Raw genomic sequence first — 21,036 nt, forward strand, 5'->3', positions numbered from 1 at the left:
GTAACAGACAGTAGGTTTACTGCACAATCTGGAGGGTCTCAGAAATGTACCTTTTCCAATAGTTTCAGCTTTGTCCTGAAGGCCTTCTGAACCCTATTTATGGGGAAGAATGCATCTCAGCCAAAGAGCCAGCATGCCACTGCCTTTTATCTGAGAGACAGTAAAAGGCTGAAGTGTTGAAGCCCACCATTAGTCTAATAAAAGAGGAGTGCAAGAAGTACCCAGGATTAGATATTTTCTTCAAAAAAAACAAAAAAAAAAACAGGGAAAAAGAGAAAAAAGAACATGATTACAAAAATTGTCAGGGCATCACATCCTTACAAGTCACCTGTATTTCTTATATTTTTTGCCCCTTTCTGTATCCCATGGTGTGAAGAAACTTGCATGCTTGTCTTTGAGAATGCAAAGATGTAGGAGACAACCATGAAATGGGTTCAACAAGGTTTTTATTCTAGTTCAGGAAAACATTCCTAATTAGAGAATACAGAAAACCCAAGAAAAAAACAGGGAAGGAAGCAAGGAAATCTTTCAGATCCCCAAGTGACCAAATTTCAGTAATGTTAATGAAAACCATTATTGTTATATGATGCAATTCTCCTTTTTTCTTTTCTTTCTACTTCCTTCCTTGGAACTGTATGAAGCAGATGATTTTCATCCATATTTATTTGAGAAAGACTTTAAAAAGAAAAGTGGGCAGAAGATGAGTTCAGATGCACAGGAGGCAGTAATGGTTAAAAACAAAAGGGACCAGGAAAAAATGAAGATAAGGTATTGCAATCAATATTGGGGACTTCCAGGTCAAGGATAGGGGCTGAGGAAGCCATCAAGAAGGACATTTTCTGCAGGGTCACTCAACCAAGAGCAAACTAGATCCTGAGAAGTACTATCGTTGTGGAAGAATTACAGCAAAGCAGGAAACATTTTCATGCTGCGAAGAAGCCGGGACAGAAGGTTTTTGCTTGAGTGTCACCATCCTCCCTTCAGCTCAGGAGTCCTGCAAAAGACAGAGGAGAGGGTTGTTTCCAGATCTAACTCTGCAAGCAGTTTTTTTCTCCTCTTTCAGGGTCTCATGTTAAAGCATTGAATTAAGAAGGAAAACAAATTCTTAAGTCTCCCTGAGCCAAAGTTACTTCAGAGCACAGGCCTTCTGTTTAGTGGACAGAAGAAGCTTTAGTGGAAACTGCCTGATCCAAAGTCAGATCCAAGGTCTTTCCCATTATTTCTGTCACCTGTCTTGTCACCTCTACCATCTGTTCTAGGGAGACTAAGTATGTCTCTAAAAGAGAGTTAAAGAGCATTACCTGTTGGCTGAAGTCCAGAGTGTCCTGGGAAAGAGAAGGGAAGATATATACTTAAAATATATGGAGGTTAATCTGTCCCCAGACACAATGTTCCCAACCCCCGACCCCCACCTCAGATTCCCCTAATACCACAACCTAATCACACGATGCCAGGGCAGGGAGGAGAGCAGACACTGAGAGTTGGTAAGCTATGAAGTTTCTGTCACACAAATCCAGTATAACTTCATCAGTCTTAGTGTCTCTTCCTGCATTTGCCCCAGGATCTCCACCCAAAATCTCCAAGCATGTTAACATTTTTCTTATCTCTGCAGGCCATCACCTCTTATATTTTAACCGTAGCTAACCATGGACTGTCAATTTCTGGATTTTCAGGAAATTGGAGGTCAACTAAGCAAAGAAAGACTTTACTCAGGGTCATTGATATACAGAGAACTAACTGAGTAAAGTCATATTTCTTCCCCCAAAAGTCTGTGGGGAGGCTCAGCTGCCAACAGGCTCCTTACCTTTCTGATTCCTGAAGTAGATGAACAGCCCCACCCCAAGGAAGAGCAGACCCAGAACAAAGCCTCCGATTCCACTCATCATCTTGCTCTGAGCAGATTCAGACTGTGCCCCTGAGAAAAGAAGCTAGTTTTAGTGATATTTTACCCCAGTTCTTACTTCTCTAATTGAGACTCTGAGATTCAGAACTGTGACAATGGGGGAAAAAAGCCTGCCCTGGAAGAAATAGAATAATTGGCCATTTCTGGAAAAGAGGTTTAAGAATCACACTAAGTAGATACACACTGAGAATTAAACTCATTTAAATATCACAGCCTTGACATAAGGCCACTACTTCAACATCTTAAGGGTGAAGTGCCAGGAACTCAATGAGGTTAAGTAGGTTGCCTAGGGTGGCAGAGCTAATAAAAGGCAGAGCTGAGGTTGGACTCCCTTCATGTCAGGAAGGTCCCTACATCGTAGAGGACACACCTCTTCTCAGATCACAATGAACAACTCAGAGCAACAATGTCAGAAGTACGAGCCCAGCCTGAAGAAGGGGACTGGTGCCCAGGGCCAAAGAGGTGTCCATGACCTGAGATAAGATGGGAGGCTCAAAACAGGGACACCTCTATTCTGCTTGTCAGGCATAACTGCCTTCTCAGGGGGTACAGGTCTTTGTACAAACTATCACAGGATATCTAAAAATATCAGAGGATCTCTATCACAGGATATTCACATGACTACCCTCCTAACCTAAGCTGAAGGATAGGAGAGAATAGAGCAAATGAACATATGCTGTGGGGAGAGGAGAAACCTGACACTCAGGGGTAAGCAAGCCCCCTCCATGGTGGGTGAGGAACTTATGAGGTCAGAAAGCTTCTCACTCCATTCCACTGTGAGAGGGCTCGTCCGGCTGGGGTGCTCCACATGGCAGGTGTAGACCTCTCCACTCTGAGGGACTGTTTCAAGCATCACCATGGTCTGGAAGGTCCAGTCCCCATTAGGGATCAGGCCTGTGGAAACCACCCCAGCCTCCTCTTCCTGGCCGTTCCGGAACCACCTGACTTCAATGTGGCCTGGATAGAAACCATTCACAGAGCAGACCAGGAGGTTGTGGTGCTGCAGGGGCTGTGTCTTTGCAGGATACACAGTCACTGTAGGCGCCACTAGGAGAGAAAATGGTAGAGGGGATAAGTGAGGGAGACAGAGTAAGTCTCGTTGGTTGGCTGCCTTTCTGCATCCACTCTCCAGTCCCAGACTGCAGCCTTGGGCAGGTCTCCCTCAAAGGTGGCCACGTGGCCCAACTTTAGGAGTTAGTACCATGATCCTTAATTTAACCCTTACCGCATGGACCCATTAGATTTTATAGATGCTGAGGATACTTGTGTGTCTTTTTTTCCCATTGCATGAAACAGTTTTTTATTGTTGACATGTTTACAAATCTTTGCAAGGCATTTAATTAGAAGTGTCATTTCTGAATTCATGTTGCATGGGTTCAAATCCAGGCTCTGTCTCTTACAGATTCATCCCAGGAGAATTTTTCCATTCCTCTGTGTCTCATCTTTCTCACCTATAAAAAGGAATAATAATTCTAATTCACCTCATAGGGTTATGTGAGGATTAATGAACCTGAAGTATATAAAATCGTAACTGGAATTTAGCCTTCAGTATATCAGAGCTATTTATTACCCTTGTTTTATTTGAAAGAATATATGATTCAAAGCAGTGTGGATAAATTAGCGGGGCGGGGGGCCGTGTGGAGACAGAGGATGAAATCCTGGGAAAGCTGTCTCCAGGCACTCACACCTTAGAACACCTCAGAAAAGGTTCTACCCCAGGAAGAAGGAAAGACGCAAGTGAATCTCTAACTCTGAGTTGAATTCCAAAAAAACCCATGAGTCCTGAAGGAGAAGGAAAGAAGGAAGAAAAGTCATTGTTTAAAAAAAATTTTTCTTATAATTAAACTCTGCTAATCAATCCCTCTCCTTTGCAAAACAAGTGAATTTACTACTGGAATTGTTATCAGTTTGCAATTGTCTCTCTTTTTAAGCTGACACATAAGTTCAGGCAAGGGTCTGGGACTCATTAAATATGTGTGCTTAGTGCCTGAGACAATCTGACAGTATCAGCCTTAATAAACACAATTTTTTTTAAATGATGGAGAAACTTGGTGAAAAACATTTTTACAATACTCTAAAATGGTAAGTTTAAAATTGATGGTAAATCTTTCCTAACAATTTTGCAGTTTATTTTATTAAGTAAAATGTTTAAATTTCTATCATGGAAAATAATAAACTGAATCAAGATATAAACCTCGAACTGGACAGAAAGCTGAATCAAATATCAACAGAGTTAATTTTGCTGCATAGAGAATCTATATCACTGAGAAAAACACCAGGACCCCAGAAATAATAGAGAATAAATAATAGTTAGAGCAGTAACAAGGGGCCAATAAATATGTGAGAGATATTCAAGAACTTTAGGAATCAAAGAAATATAAATTTAAAATAAAAAATGTTACTTTTAAACTGAGTACTTGGCACTATATATCTTTGAAAAAAGATCTGATAAAGGAGATTGTGAGGTGAATTGTTACACTTATAAAAAGAAATATTATGTAACTACTCGAATACTATTAGCGTTATAAAAATAGTAACATCAGTGTGTTAACATAATTATAATTCAAAAGCTGATTACACAGTCATCTCAACTATGTAAAAATATATAGGCTAAGGGAAAAAAAAAAAAAAAGGCGAAAAATTTAGACCTCGAAGAAGTCTCAGGAAGATCAGAGGTGCCTCAGAGGCTCCCCTGCCCGCACCTGTCAAAAAGTAGTCTGACACCTTTTTCTCAGTGAAGTGCTCCTGCACACAGACAGACGCGGCACACTTATTTCTGGGGTGTCAGGAGTCAGAGGGTGTGTGCCCAGAGCACGCTGTGACTCTTCTCCTCACAGGCTCCCAATCCTTTCACTTTCCTCACCTCTCCTCCCCCAAACCTTCCCCCAACCACAGACACCTTGAAGTCCCTCCCGCATCTCTAACCGCCCACCCCAGTGGGGGTTTCCTCCCCTCCCCTCCTCTCCCCTCCCCTCCCCTCCCCTCCTCTCCCCTCCCCTCCCCTCCCCCACAGGGACCACCAAGGACGCCCGGAGCCTCCCTCCTGCACCCCTCCCGCCACAGCTCCCCTCCCTCCCGGGCCTCCCCACACCACACACGCTCTGTCCCCTCTCACAGTCACTGACAAAATCACACACTGTCTCCAGACAACAGGAACCCGCCTAACTCGTACTTGCTCGCAGTCCTACACACCCCCGCCCCCCGAACGCAGTCTCCTCTGTCCCCGTCTCTGTGTCTCCCTGTCTCTGTCTCTGTCTCAAACACACACCCACATACACTGCCCCCCGCCCGCTGGCCGCCCAGCCCCGCGCTCACCTCGCCGCTGCACCGTGAAGCTCTCCACAGCCCCGTAGTTGTGTCTGCAGTACGTGTCCACCTTGGCCCGTTTCTGCTCCAGGAGGTCCTTCTGGCTGTTCCAGTACTCGGCGGACGGCCGGCCCAGCTCGCTCACCGCCCGGTACTCGCCCACGTCGCTGTCGAAGCTCACGTACTCCTCCCGGTTATAGATGTATCTGGTCACGTACCGCACCCGCTCCGTGCCGTTGGTGAAGTAACAGTAGCTCTTAAACTGGTACAGGAAATCCTCTGCGGGAGACACCGCCGCTCAGTCAGGCCTCAGCCCCACGCGGCAGCCGACATTACATTTGTTGAAAATCTTGGTCCCACTGAAATTTATATTTTTTAAGAATCTGGACCCACTGAAGAGCTGTTTTTCCAGGAAAATTAATTTGTTCAGGACCCAGGCTTATTTATTTCTTTGCTTGCCAACCAATTGCAAAGTCATAGTTTATCCTTCACATCATCTTTTTTCTTAATTTCTCTGCCTCTGGTCCACTACTTATCTGTAGTAGTAAATTACAGCCACAGACATCTTATTCCTGTTCGTGCCTCAACGATTTCATTTTCTAACTTTGTCTCCTAGTTCCAACAATACAAGTAGGCATCAAATTACCACCCTTGGCCAGATGTACAACTTGTTTCTGTAGTCAAGCCTCCTCAGGGGAGAGAAGGGGAGAAACTAAGAAGAAGATGACATTCTCATATAGACAGTTTACAAAAAACTGAGCAGGTCCCCAGACTTTAAGTAGAGACCATCACCTAGAAATGATGGCGGAAAGAAGGGTACTCTGGGTCAGACCAGGTCTATTTTACTATTCAGAAATTCTCAAGTATCTTATCGACACATGACACCAACGTTACAAAATTAAAAAGTGTGAAGTTACTGTTCACTGTAGCTTGTATGGTTAGCACTGTTTGTCCAGTTCTCGTCCCCAACTTAAGGTTGCCAGATTTAGCAAATAAAAATACAGGATTCCCAGTGAAATTTCCATTTTGATAAATTACTGTTGTTTATCAGAACTTCAGATTTAACTGAGCATCCTGTATTTAATTTGGCAACCTTAGCCCAACTTGCTAATGTAGCCTCAGAAGGAGGAGGATATTTAACACTTCTTCTTTGTATTCTTTAACACATGCCCATGGCAGGCTGCAGGAAGTGTGAACACATATGGACTTTTCAACTAATAAATGCAGAATGAATGTAAATGTCTCTTTTTGGTCAACAACAACAAAAAAGATACATTTACATCTTATTTTTTATTTTATTATTTTATTTATTTAACTTTTTATTTTATATAAGAGCATAGCCGATTAACAATTTGTGATAGTTTCAGGTGCACAGCAAAGAGACTCAGCCCTACATATACATGTATCCGTTCTCCCCCAAACGCCCCTCCCATCCAGGCTGCCACGTAACATTGAGCAGAGTTCCCTGTGCTATACAGTAGGTATGTCTCTTTTGTATTGGATCTAGCAGCCCTTGCAGCGCCCCTCCACACACACACACACACACACACACACACACGCCCAAGACACACACTGTGCATATGAACATCAGAAATTTTGTCAGTAATTCAGACACAATCAAGCCACTATCCGCTAATGGGGGTTAGAATCCCAAGCTGTAGAATCAGAACTTCTGAATTTGAACATGAGCTCTTCTACTTAGGTCAGTTTTAGCATCCATGAGCCTTTTTTCTTGATCTCCAAAACAGATCTGATGATAGTATATCCCTCACAGTATATTTTTAAGTGTGAAATTAAAGAGTGGCACTTCCTAGTGCTGATCATATAATAAATACTCAATAAATATATTGACATTTTTATTTTTATAACCCTATGAAAGCAAGCTCACAAGATCTTTCTATTCCTTAACTTCCTAAAGCAAGTAATATCTTCATCATCATTTGGCAATTGTCTTCAATTAATATAATCACTAATTACCATTTTGAGCAAATAAGAGCAGAACATTTTATATATAATGATGTGGTATATATAAATCTAACACAAAAGGGGTATGCTGACTTAGAAGAAAGGGAATTTCTATATACTCAAACTTGATAATATAATCTAAGTTCTAGAACTAACAATGTGGCACTGGGTAAATAACTCAAACTTTTTGAATTTTAGATTCCATAGATATACATGTTTTTTGTTTTTTGGGTTTTTTTAACACCTTTCTTGGAGTATAATTGCTTTACAATGTTGTGTTAGTCTCTGCTGTATAACAAAGTGAATCAGATATATGTATACATGTATCCCCATATCCCCTCCCTCTTGCGTCTCCCTCCCACCCTCCCTATCCCACCCCTCTAGGTGGTCACAAAGCACTGAGCTGATCTCCCTGTGCTGTGCAGCTGCTTCCCACTAGCTAGCTATTTTACATTTGGTAGTGTATATATGTCCATGCCACTCTCTCGCTTCATCCCAGCTTACCTGCCCCGTGTCCTCAAGTCCATTCTCTACATCTGCGTCTTTATTCCTGTCCTGCCCCTAGGTTCATAAGAAGCATTTTTTTTTTTTTTTTTAGATTCTATATATGTTCATTAGCATACGGTATTTGTTTTCCTCTTTCTGACTTACTTCACTCTGTATGACAGACTCTAGGTCCATCCACCTCACTACAAATAACTCAATTTCGTTTCTTTTATGGCTGAGTAATGTTCTATTGTATATATGTGCCACATCTTCTTTATCCATTCATCTGTTGATGGACGCTTAGGTTGCTTCCATGTGATATATATGTTTTTAATTGCTACAGATATGATAGGATAGTTATAAGAATTACATACTGAAATTTATAGGCCTGGTACAGAGTAGCTGCAAAATGTTATGAGGCTCCACGTTGACAGAAGCCAGATTTGTTTGGTGTGTTACTCCAACATTACCGCCTAAGGTAAAATAACTGGTGTATTCTAGGACATGAATAAATACTGGCTGCATTAATTAATGTTTTTTTGCATAACCTTGGCATTCAAGGGCACTCTAATGCTTCCTTGCTGATGACTAACTAAACACGTCTGATTCTCAGGTTTTCCCAGCTTCTCATCGGGCTCTTATTTTTATACTTTAGGTCCAGCTGATTCCCTTATGCTAGAGCACAGTCTGTCCCTGAGGACAGCTAGTCGAAAGAGTCATCTGTCATCCATTCTTCAGTTCTCCAGCTCCCATTCTCTCCTCAAACGATCCAATCTAGCTCCTGTCTTGTATACTCCACTGACAGCAAATGCCAGGTCCACCATACCCAGTGCTCACTTCTCTGTCATGTTTTCTCATTTCACCCACCTCTTTGTCATACTCACCACAAATCGCCACTCTCTCCATCCTTGAAAAATCTAAGTTCCCTCACTCTCTGCATCACATTCTCTTGGTTTTTGTCACTATCCCTGGTACTCCTTCCCACTCCCCTTTGCTGACTTACTGACCCTGGCCCTCTCTTTGCCTTCTACTACACTCTCCCACACTCCTTCTTTATGTGCAACCTCTTCTACTTTCCTGAAATTTAACACAGTTGTCAATGACTGCAACATATATGTCTCCAGCCCTGGTCTCCCCCTGAATTCGTCTCATAAATTCAATTGGCCTCTTGACAGCTCCACAAAAATGTCAAAAAATCATTTTAAACTTAAACAAAACTTTTATTCCTAACCACCCACCTCAAAGTTTTTCCTCCCATAGTCTTCCTTACCTCAATAAGCAGCACCATTATGTTTATTCCAGTAATTCAAGACAAAATCCTGAGGGATAAGCTTAATTTTCTACCCCTTCCTAATATAATTTATTAACAAGTCATACAAATATCTATTTCAAATCTGTTGCCTTTCTCTTTATTACTGTCTTTGTCACTACTACACTAAATCAGGCCACAAGCACGTCTTCCCTGGAGAATTCTACCATGATCCTAAAAGGTCTCCCTGATGAATCCGTACAATCCAATCTCCACATGGTAGCTAGAATTGTTTTTTTAATAAACATAAACTGACACTCCTTGTAACCCCTCAGTAGCTTCACATATCTTTTTCAATAAAATTCAAAAATCCTACCTTAGCCATCAGGGCCAAAATGATTTGGCTCCTGATTTCCTCTCCGATCTCATTTTATTCCACGTGCTAACTTGCTTGCTCTGTTTCAGCCACTCTAGCCTTTTTCTGTCCCTTAAACACAGCAAATATCTTTCCACACTTTGTTCTTTCCCTGTTCCCTTGCACCCTTTACGTAACTGCCTCCTTCTCATCACTCATGTTTCAACTAAAGGTCACTTTCTCAGGGAGACCTCCCTAGCCACTTGAACCAACGTCAAGTGAATCCCATTTTCTCTGTCCCATAGCCCTGATACATTTTTTTCAGAGCACTTACTGCTCTTTGAAATGTTTTTCTTTGTTAATTGGGTTGTTATCTTTCTCTCCTGTCATTAGGTAAGTTCCATGATAATTGAGACTTTTCTAGCTTTTATTCATATAGAACTCTGGGTCTAGACAGAGCCTAGTATATAATAGCTGCTCAAATAAACATTTGTGGTCTAAATGAATGAACTCATGGTTTGGGGAATTGATTATTGTGAGGATCTTGGAAAGCAAGAAGGGGCTCCAGCTCCAACACTCTTTTATTCTGATGACACATTATATCCCTTCCACTTTCTGTGACAAATTCAGACAAACGTCCTCTTTCTTCTTCTACTAGTTGTAAGAGGCATTCACAGGAAAGAAAAAGGTGATTTTAAGCAAGAGGGAAAATTTCATAAGTTTTAGCTCATCCAATGGATCTATTATAGTGCTGGGGTCTGTGCAAACGTTGGGGACTTTCAGTAATGCTGATGACATAGCTGGGGAAAAATAGGGACAAACTTGAAGGAGAGGTAACCAAACATGGCTAATTAAGGAACATAGACAGCACAATGGATGAACCTATAATTTATCCTCTACTAGTTGAATCTCTTCTCATATGCTCGGGCCAAAGAACGGGGAGATGTAGGAGAAACTGATCATCTAAAAAGGTTCAAAATAGATTCACAGTGAACACTAACCTGTGTCAGGTTTTCAGAAGATGTCCTAAGTTCTTTAAGGCATCAAAGAACACCCCATGGATGCTCCTGATCTAAAGAGTCATTTCAAGTACTAAGGATTACTAAGAGTCGTTTCAGCTCCAGGGTGCTTTACCCAGGAGAAATAGAGAGAAAACGAATCCCAACTTCTGTCAGAGAACCTCCAGGGCAGGGATACAGGCATTTTAAACATTGGGGTTCAGGAGAAAGAAAAGATATGGGGGAAGACCCTTTGATACATTCTCACATATTAGAGAGAGGCACCAACATCACAGGTCTTCTTGAGGATATAACACAGGATCTTCTAGGAGGGATCTTTCTAATTCCTTGCGATTTCCCATAAAATTCTCAGAGAAACTTTCCCTTTTCCTGGCATAACTCAACATAATAAAGGGAAATGCCAAATGGGGAGTTATCTTTATTTCTAAATCCTCTTAAGACAATGAAAGAATGGGATGCAAGGCTAGGGAGGTTTCATTGGAGGAGAATTGAGAAAAATAAATGTCTTATACATATGGAAGTCCCTGATGCAGCTCTCATAGAGAGGACAAATATCTAGACACCTTTTGTTGTGGAAAGAATTGGGGATCCCTATGGTAAAGATAGCTGGTCACTGAAGAATATATCACAATTTTTAAGGGACATGGCCTGGACACAGTGACAAAACTAAGTACCTTCCATCCCCCACCCCATGATAGCTCACCATCCAAGGTATACACTTACGTTGGGTCTCCCTGGCCCAGGCCAGGGGAGGGCTCAGCACCATCAGTATCACTGTCAGAGCTGCCATCCAGGAGCCTCCGGAGAAATACAGAAGACACCATGCTGGAGAACAGGAGAGGACAGGGTGTGAGGGGAGCAGGCAAGCCCCACTCAAATGGGTACTGTGACTCTCCTCCACCCAAGTGACACCAACCAAGGAATTCAGTATTTGATCCTGGATTGGATGTTCTCGGTGTTAGAGAACCAATCAGCATCACAGACGAGAAGCATCATCAGTGACTGGTCAGAGATTCAGTAGGAAGGTCCTCTTCTGAAGCTTAGAATTTCCTCCACTAAAAAGATTTTTTTTTTTTAAAGGGAATTCAGTGGATTTTTTTTTTTTAAGGAATTCCTTTATTTTTATTTATTTTTATTCATTTATTATTATTTTTTTTGGCTGTGTTGGGTCTTCGTTTCTGTGCGAGGGCTTTCTCTAGTTGCGGCAAGCGGGGGCCACTCTTCATCGCGGTGCGCGGGCCTCTCACTATCGTGGCCTCTCTTGTTGCGGAGCACAGGCTCCAGACGCGTAGGCTCAGTAGTTGTGGCACACGGGCTTAGTTGCTCCGCGGCATGTGGGATCTTCCCAGACCAGGGCTCGAACCCGTGTCCCCTGCATTCGTAGGCAGATTCTCAACCACTGCGCCACCAGGGAAGCCCCCTAAAAGGATTGTTTTAATTTAGTGCTTTAGAGGTTTGATCCAGCTGCATCTGAAACACTTTAACTGGGCCTCTATTGTGAGCCAGCTCCATGCTGGTCAGTGATGTGTCACACGTTTGAGCCTTTTAGAAGCATTCATTCCTCTCTGCTTGAGACAAAGCTATTTTGACAAATGTATGTGTGATTGTGTTTAGGAGTTGAGTTCCTGGAGAGAAAATGATTGCAAGTTAATCATTCAACTTGGAGACCTTTAATCCGGTCCTTATTGCACCGTAACCTAGTGTTGTAGATTTGGGGAAGTTACTTAAGCTCTACAGTTGAAATGAAGGCACTGTGATCTTGCAGTTATTTCAATACTGAAAGATTCTGTGGACTCCTCAAGGAACAGCATCCCCTGGTAACGGATGATGTGACAGAATTATAGCTGTTGATTGGAGAATAGTCTGTACCTCCTTACAGGTCGAGATGTCCCTGATAAACTAAAGGAAATTTAAAGTTAGTCAATAATTTAACCTGAGTGAAAAGGTTTTTCAGGTCTGTCTTCCGGTGCTGTCACTGAGTTTAGTGGCACCTCCAGAAAACACTTAGAGAAAGGGCTTAGAGGAGACAATTTATGTGGAATGGAGGGTCTTGAAGGTACCTTTGTAGAGCACATAATGTAACAAGGTGGGAAGGCCAACTGTCCAAAGCAAAATGTGCAGGGGGCTGAGAGGTGGATAAAGGACTCAAAGTCACCCTTTGGCACAGCAACTCTGCCTTAGAATAACAAATATTTTATGTGAAAATGTGTTCAACCCCTTACTTCTGCGTTCCATTTTGATTTCCACATTTTATTGGGGATGTGTCTCCTTATTATTCAACATCTTTTGCTTTATTCTAAGAAAAGATATAAGAAGACCTTGCTAATGAATACATTACAGAATGTTCAGGAAATAGAACACTTTGGAAAAGCTATGAGTTGCATCCTTTGATATAATCATATAATTTAACATGTAATTCTATTTTTAGATAAATATTACACATTAATGTAAATGTAATATCTCAGATTTAGAATGGAATTCAAAAGTCAACTATCATCCTGAAATTCTGCATTAATTCATGCTCCACTGCAGTTCTTATAAGCAGCCCTTCTTTATGTACCTCAATAGTTCTTGTAACAGTACCAACCATGCCACAATAAAAATTACTAAAATTTATTGAACAAATTTAAGCATTTTACTTTCTACCAGGAATTAATTATACAAGGGCTTTTTTATACATCTTTTAAAAATTTAATTCTCACATCATCTCAGTGATTTAAGTACACTTTCATTCCTACAGATAGAGATAATAAAATGATGGGTGGAAGATAAACAGCTTTTGCAAGGATGCAAAGCTGGTAAATGGTACACTCCAGATTGAGCAAGTTATATGTGATTCCAAACCCCACAAGCTCGGACATTACACCATACCAACTCACATTCAATTTCTGAAGAGAATAGTGTCCCTTATATTGAATCTATTTTTGTCACTTTAATGCAGAGATATGCGTATCAAGAAAACTACTCCTTTTAATGAATGACAGCATTTGATATAAATTGAAGCAGCTACTTGTAGCAATTCCAGTTACTTAAAAGACTCCTTTCATCAGCTTTGTTACTCTCCTCTGGAAATAACAAAATTTGCATTGATCTTATGTAGTGATACCCACAGCTCCCCACAAGTCTCCTTCTTATTGAAGACAACAGAGGCCTTAAAATTCCTAAATCCAATCTATTGTTCTCAATCATTATTTCAGACTTCTCAGCATAATGTAATGCAAGTTTGAACATTTTTGAAGAGAATATGAATAGTATGTCCCTTATTTTGGAAAAATATATTTCTATTAATATGGAAAGTTCAACATTTCTTAGAGAGGTTGGGTAAAAGTCACCATTGTTTCTGGATTTGAGAAGAATCTATGTCCCTAGATGCCAACAATAATTAGTACTATTGGAAGTTGTGCAGTTGCAGCCATGGGAAAGAATATCATGTTGAATTTGACAAACGGAAAATCATAATTTACTCAGAATTCACTACTTGTGACATGGTAATCAGGGAAAGCCAAGCTAAGGTTCACCATATATTACAGGATAATAGGAATGGCCAAAAAAAAGTAGTTCTATATCAAGCACATACTGAAATATAGTAAAAGAGAACGCTATCAAAACTTGTTTAGATAAATTTCACATACAATTTACAAATCATACAAATTTATTTTTAAAAAGAATGAGCCAATGACTATGACATAAATTCTGTATGTTGTATACATTTATGAGTAACAAAAATGTGCTGTCTTAAATATTATATATCTCACACTTTTCTGCAATACTGATTCAACGTAAGGACAGTTCGGGTGAAATAATGCAGCAACTGTCACCAAAGTTGCTTTGGTGACAACTGTATCTTACAGGTGATCTCAAGGCAGAGCTTCTTCCCTGAAAGCAAGAGAAGAAATTCTGCACAACTCTTGTATGTAAAACAGGTGTCAAATAAAGGCCTATTTCCTGAGTAAAAGGCAGTTAAATTGGTTTTTGGAAGAAAATGTTTCTTGGTACTAAAGTTCTAATCTCTGTTCTTGAGGCATGAGAGCATAGTCTTGCTTTTACGAAAAATAAATCACAACACTATTAGGAACAATCAAGTGACATCAGATGCACAGAATTTTGTTGAGCAACAGGCAGGTTGAAATTTGTAGCATTATGGGATGCCTTGAGTCCTACCAATTGTCACAGAGTGGGAAGCCTGAAAGGTCACAATACACCTGGGGGAAAGTGGGCTCTTAGATATCAGCAAGCCATTTAGTATAGAATGTCTCTCTCTTGTCCGAGTAGTCTGGATATATTCTCTGTAATTTTCAGAAGCTACCACCACTAATCTGGAACTTAGTGAGAAGCAGGTCCGTGGTCCCTTTATCTAAGGAAAAAATATTAATAAGAAGAAATGAATAAACAGGTCCAATTTTTTCTTACCATGAAAGACATGTATCCTCAACAGATGACTGTGCCATTTACAGGCCATATCATCCCTCTGCAGGCTTGGTAAGACCCTTTCCAGTTAGATCTCAGGGATCTCCTCCATTAGTAACTTCGGATGGAGCCAGTATTTACACCATGGTGCTATCTAAGTCAGTTGACAGGGTTTCTTTAACTTCCCAATGTCATTCTTTGATTCAACTTACCTGTGTTTTATAAAACTTTAAAACAGCACTTAAAAAAAACCCAGAATGTTTGCAATTGAGTCGTCACAGATAGACAACTGGAATTTTCATAGGCCCATCCTTTAATGTTGTATGTAGGAAGAGTTTTAGTTTTCTTTCTCTGTGATCTAGATCTTGTGTTAATTGTGTTGTAGCCACCTCTTTATCCAGTACAAATACTGGCCAGATTATTTTTCAAACTTTCACTTTGCTTTTCCACTGGCAACTACCTAGTGATTCCAGGTGTGTGTCTGGAATGTTGTCTGCTTTATTCAAAATATATTAAAAAAATCTTTCAACAGTTCTTCTGCTATTGGTCCATTCTTATAGATAAACAAGTTTCTACCCTCAAAAAGTAAACTTACTAGTAATTATTCTTTCACAGTGAGAGAAGGAGCTACTCCCTCTGTATTGACATCGCTTTCTACATTGTGTGCCTGTCAAATGAATCAATTCTTTCAATATTGTAGACCAATTTTGAGAATATTGAAGCATATGACCCTCACAAATTGTTGCTAGCATCCATATTTATGCGAGATAAAATAGGAAAACTTGTTGCTATTACACATCCACCTAGAGATGCTAAAGATAATCTGGGTGTGAAAAATGGCCTATCAGCCTCTATAGTTCAGAATATGGGACCTGGTCTTAAAAACACAAAAACAAAACAAAGCAAAACAAAAACTTTCAGAGGAGAAAGGAGTATGGTCATGTGTTAAAATAAAAACAAAGGGGCCAGTTAATAAAAAAAAATTATCTACACCATGGCTACATTATTAACCAGAGGAAAAAAGCTATCTAATTACCAAAGCAGAAGATAGTACAATGACTATGAGCAATAATCAGCTTCTCCAGAAATGAGAAATACTTGCTGCTTTTATGAATTGTAAGGTATGAAAAACACAAAGGCCTAACAAGAATTAGTCCTACAGAAATTGGTTCTGCTTCCTAGGCAAAATACATAGTTGTTAGTTTATTTTCCACTCCGAACAGGAGTTAAACACGAAAATCTTTTAACCATTAACATTTTCTTCAATGCTATTGCTGTTATGAACTACAGTATCTCTAATTTGACCATAGTAGTTTCACCTATAATTCTTTTTTTTTAAACATCTTTATTGGAGTATAATTGCTTTACAATGGGGTGTTAGTTTCTGCTTTATAACAAAGTGAATCAGCTATACATATACATATAACCCTATATCTCCTCCCTCTTGCGTCGCCCTCCCATCCTCCCTATCCCACCCCTCTAGGTGGTCACAAAGCACAGAGCTGATCTCCCTGTGCTATGCGGCTGCTTCCCACTAGCTATCTATTTTGTATTTGGTAGTATATATAAGTCCATGCCACTCTCTCACTTCATCCCAGCTTACCCTTCCCCATCGCCGTGTCCTCAACTCCATTCTCAACATCTGCGGCTTTATTCCTGTCCTGCCCCTAGGTTCTTCCAAACCATTTTTTTTTTTTTTTAGATTCTATATATGTGTGTTAGCATACAGTATTTGTTTTCCTCTTTCTGACTTACTTCAGTCTGTAGGACAGTCTCTAGGTCCATCCACCTCACTACAAATAATTCAATTTCTTTTCTTTTTATGGCTGAGTAATAGTCCATTGTACATATGTGCCACACTTTCTTTATCCATTCATCTGTCGATGGACAATTAGGTTGCTTCCACGTCCTGGCTATTGTAAATAGAGCTGCAATGAACATTGTGGTACATGTCTCTTTTTAAATTATGGTTTTCTCAGGGTATATGCCCAGTAGTGGGATTGCTGGGTCGTATGGTAGTTCTATTTTCAGTTTTTTAAGGAACCTCCATACTGTTCTCCATAGTGGCTATATCAATTTACATTCCCACCAACAGTGCAAGAGGGTTCCCTTTTCTCCACACCCTCTCCAGCATTTATTGTTTGTACATTTTTTGATGATGGCCATTCTGACTGGTGTGAGGTGATACCTCATTGTAGTTTTGATTTGCATTTCTCCAATGATTAGTGATGTTGAGCATCCTTTCATGTGTTTGTTGGCAATCGTATATCTTCTTTGGAGAAATGTCTATTTAGGTCTTCTGCCCATTTTTGGATTGGGTTGTTTGTTTGATATTGAGCTGCATGAGCTGCTTGTGTATTTTGGAGATGAATCCTTTGTCAGTTGCTTCATTTGCAAATATTTTCTCCCATTCTGAGGGTTGTCTTTTCGTCTTCTTCATGGTTTCCTTTGCTGTGCAAAAGCTTTGAAGTTTCATTAGGTCCCATTTGTTTATTTTTGTTTTTATTTCCATTTTTCTAGGAGGTGGGTCATAAAGGATCTTGCTGTGATTTATGTCATAGAGTGTTCTGCCTATGTTTTCCTCTAAGAGTTTGATAGTGTCTGGCCTTCCATTTAGGTCTTTAATCCATTTTGAGTTTATTTTTGAGTGTGGTGTTAGGGAGTGTTCTAATTTCATTCTTTTACATGTAGCTGTCCAGTTTTCCCAGCATCACTTATTGAAGAGGCTGTCGTTTTTCCATTGTATATTCTTGCATCCTTTGTCAAAAGTAAGGTGACCATATCTGCGTGGGTTATCTCTGGGCTTTCTATCCTGTTCCAATGATCTATAGTTCTGTTTTTGTACCAGGACCACACTGTCTTGATTACTGTAACTTTGTAGTATAGTCTGAAGTCTGGGAGCCTGATTCCTCCAGCTTTGTTTTTCTTTCTTAAGATTGCTTTGGCTATTCGGGGTCTTTTGTGTTTCCATACAAATTGTGAAATTCTTTGTTCTAGTTCTGTGAACAATGCCATTGGCAGTTTGATAGGGATTGCATTGAATCTGTAGCTTGCTATGGGTAGTATAGTCATTTTCACAAAGTTAATTCTTCTAATCCAGGAACATGGTATCTCTCTCCATCTGTTTGTATCATTTTTAATTTCTTTCATCAATCAGTGTCATAGTTTTCTGCATACAGGTCTTTTGTCTCCTTAGGTAGGTTTATTCCTAGGTATTTTATTCTTTTTGTTGCAATGGTAAATGGGAGTGTTTCCTTAATTTCTCTTTCAGATTTTTCATCATTAGTGTATAGGAATGCAAGAGATTTCTGTGCATTAATTTCATATCCTGCTACTTTACCAAATTCATTGATTAGCTCTAGTAGTTTTCTGGTAACATCTTTAGGAGTCTGTACGTATAGTATCATGTCATCTGCAAACAGTGACAGCTTTACTTCTTCTTTTCCGATTTGGATTCCTTTTATTTCTTTTTCTTCTCTGATTGCCATGGCTAAAACTTCCAAAACTATGTTGAGTAATAGTGGTGAGAGTGGACAACCTTGTCTTGTTCCTGATCTTAGAGGAAATGGTTTCAGTTTTTCACCATTGAGAATGATGTTGGCTGTGGGTTTGTCATATATGGCCTTCATTATGTTGAGGTAAGTTCCCTCTATGCCTACTTTCTGGAGGGTTTTTATCATAAATGGGTGTTGAATTTTGTCGAAAGCTTTTTCTGCATCTATTGAGATAGTCATATGGTTTTTCTCCTTTAATTTGTTAATTTGGTTTATCACATTGATTGATTTGTGTATATTGAAGAATCCTCACATTTCTGAGATAAACCCCACGTGATCATGGTGTGTGATCCTTTTAATGTGCTGTTGGATTCTGTTTGCTAGTATTCTGTTGAGGATGTTCACATCTATGTTCATCAGTGGTATTGGCCTGTAGTTTTCTTTCTTTGTGACATCTCTATTGGCTTTGGTATCAGGGTGTTGGTGGCCTTGTAGAATGAGTTTGGGAGTGTTCCTCCCTCTGCTATATTTTGGAAGAGCTTGAGAAGGATGGGTGTTAGCTCTTCTCTAAATATTTGATAGAATTCACCTGGGAAGCCATCTGGTCCTGGGCTTTTGTTTGTTGGAAGATTTTTCATCACAGTCTCAATTTCAGTGCTTGTGATTGGTCTGTTGATATTTTCTATTTCTTCCTGGTTCAGTCTCGGAAGGTTGTGCTTTGCTAAGAATTTGTCCATTTCTTCCAGGTTGTCCATTTTATTGGTATATAGTTGCTTGTAGTAATCTCTCATGATCCTTTGTATTTCTGCCCCGTCAACTGTTAGTTCTCCTTTTTCATTTCTAATTCTACTGATTTGAGTCTTCTCCCTTTCTTTCTCGATGAGTCTGGCTAATGGTTTATCAATTTTGTTTATCTTCTCAAAGAACCAGCTTTTAGTTTTATTGATCTTTGCGATTGTTTCCTTCATTTCTTTTTCATTTATTTCTGATCTGATCTTTATGAGTTCTTTCCTTCTGCTAACGTTGGGGGTTTTTTGTTTTTCTTTCTCTAATTGCTTTAGGTGTAAGCTTAGGTTGTTTATTTGAGATGATTCTTGTTTCTTGATCCACCTATAATTTTATAGCCATGTTACTTCAGACTACAAAAATGGAACTTCCTGTTATGCTCCTCTATGGACAATTCACTGAAGTTTTTGCCTGGATCAGCTTCTAAGGGAACCTGTATTTTCCCTGTCTATTAGTTAATGATAGAAGCACTAACATGATAAAGATTTGAACTGTTAAGTAAGTTGTAAAATTCTAGTTTCAAGAATGTTCAAGTAGGCAAAAAAAACCAAAAAACAGAAAACGTTGGTACTAACTTGTGACATTCGGGAATCTTTGGCACAACTCTGGCAGATCAGTGTTATGATATCACCTGTGAAGTCCAAATAGAAACTTCTTGGAATAATGAAGAGATGTTCTCAGACTCTCCACAGGTTTCCTAACCAAGAAGTGTTGGAAATTGTGGCTGTACAAACTTACCAAAAATAAAATCAGGAAATTTGGCACAATTCAGGCTGATCTCTTGGGGCACAAACTGATCATGACAATCCTCTCTGTAGTAGACCTCAAGTTTATAATTTACACCTAGGTAGAAACTCAGAAACTTTCGAGAATTGCAGTCTGATATAGTCTCCAGAGAGTTCAGTGACAATGTTCTTGAAATGCAAAACTTCAAATATCTTCATGTCCCTGTTACCTTTGTGAGAGATGCATCGAGTTCCACTAGAAAGCAGGTTTCTGTCATTTAGTCCTTAAGGTGTTTTCTAAGGGTCTCTGCATGAGTTAACAGAGTAAACATCAGCTTGCCATATACCCTAATCAGAACAATGAAAAACATCCTTGGTAGGTATATCATTATCCCTTACTGTGCCCTAAATATTATCCGCAAAACCACACCCAAAAAAAGATTTCTAATATGGACAGCAGGATAGTAATAAAGGGTTTCCTGTGTTAAGAAGCCTTATATAAAAGGAAATCCTTTGGGTAAATCCATCAAGACGCACCTCTGGTCTCAGCTCCCATGAAACCCTGAAGTTGAGAGTTGTCTTCAGGAATCATCTTCAATTTCTTTTTCCACCTAAAACATGTAGCTCTGCAGATCATATATTTTAATAATATTTATGTTATAAAACTACCCCAGAGGAACTGGGCCACAATGTTCTCATCTTTTTACAATGGTAGATGTGGTCAAAATGAAAAGAAACAGCCATTAAATTCAAAGGCAGTTTTGTTACCGTTAATCATTATAGCAGCATCCTCCAAACAGGGGCCACGAGCCATCCCAGTGGCATGAAAAGCCTTCTATAGCCCTAAAGCCATATACAATAGCCATTAGACAGAAGGTGCAGAACTCCTCTGTGGTAACCATGGTAGCCATCAGCTGGTGATAGGTCAATTGCTTCTCTAGTAAAAACCATAAATAGATAGTTTTCTTAATTTCTCTTACTGACAGTTTGTTATTAGTATAAAAATGCAATATATTTGTGTGTATTGATTTTGTTTCCTGCCACTGTACTGAATTTATTTATTAATTCTAACAATTTTTGGTGGTGTCTTTAGCGATTTCTATATATAAAATTATGTCATCTGCAAATAGTGAGAGTGTTACTTTCCTTTCCTATTTGGATGACTTTTTTTTCCTGGCCTAATTGCTCTGGCTAAGACTTCCAGTACTATGCTGAATAAAAGTGGTGACTATCGGCATTCTTGTCTTGTTTCTGCTCCTAGAGGAGAAACTCTCAGATTTTCACCATTGAATATGATGTTAGCTGTGGGCTTGTCATATATGGCCTTTATTCTGTGAAGGT

At 39.7% G+C, this 21,036-nt stretch overlaps 1 protein-coding gene across 1 annotated transcript; it reads right to left on the reverse strand.

Annotated features, from left to right (window-relative positions):
• Positions 1-645: 645 nt before the first annotated feature.
• LOC132374369 (DLA class II histocompatibility antigen, DR-1 beta chain-like) lies at positions 646-20,287 on the reverse strand. The gene is made up of 7 exons (XM_059937981.1): positions 20,233-20,287; positions 11,007-11,234; positions 5,219-5,488; positions 2,669-2,950; positions 1,805-1,915; positions 1,302-1,325; positions 646-994 (listed from the first exon to the last, which is right to left on the reverse strand). The coding sequence occupies exons 1-7, from the start codon at positions 20,285-20,287 to the stop codon at positions 981-983; spliced, it is 984 nt and encodes a 327-aa protein (XP_059793964.1). The 3' UTR covers positions 646-980.
• Between the last annotated feature and the right edge of the window lie 749 nt (positions 20,288-21,036).

Source organism: Balaenoptera ricei, chromosome 11 (genome assembly GCF_028023285.1).
Source record: "Balaenoptera ricei isolate mBalRic1 chromosome 11, mBalRic1.hap2, whole genome shotgun sequence".
Taxonomy (NCBI): domain Eukaryota; kingdom Metazoa; phylum Chordata; class Mammalia; order Artiodactyla; family Balaenopteridae; genus Balaenoptera; species Balaenoptera ricei.

Coding starts and splice junctions, on each gene's coding strand:
- LOC132374369 (XM_059937981.1), bottom strand. CDS start 20,287: ATGATTCCTGAAGACAACTCTCAACTTCAGGGTTTCATGGGAGCTGAG. Junction 2,951..5,218: donor CTTCACGGTGCAGCGGCGAG/GTGAGCGCGGGG, acceptor TTTCTCTCCTAG/TGGCGCCTACAGTGACTGTG. Junction 1,916..2,668: donor CCCTCTCACAGTGGAATGGA/GTGAGAAGCTTT, acceptor TTCTTTTCTCAG/GGGCACAGTCTGAATCTGCT.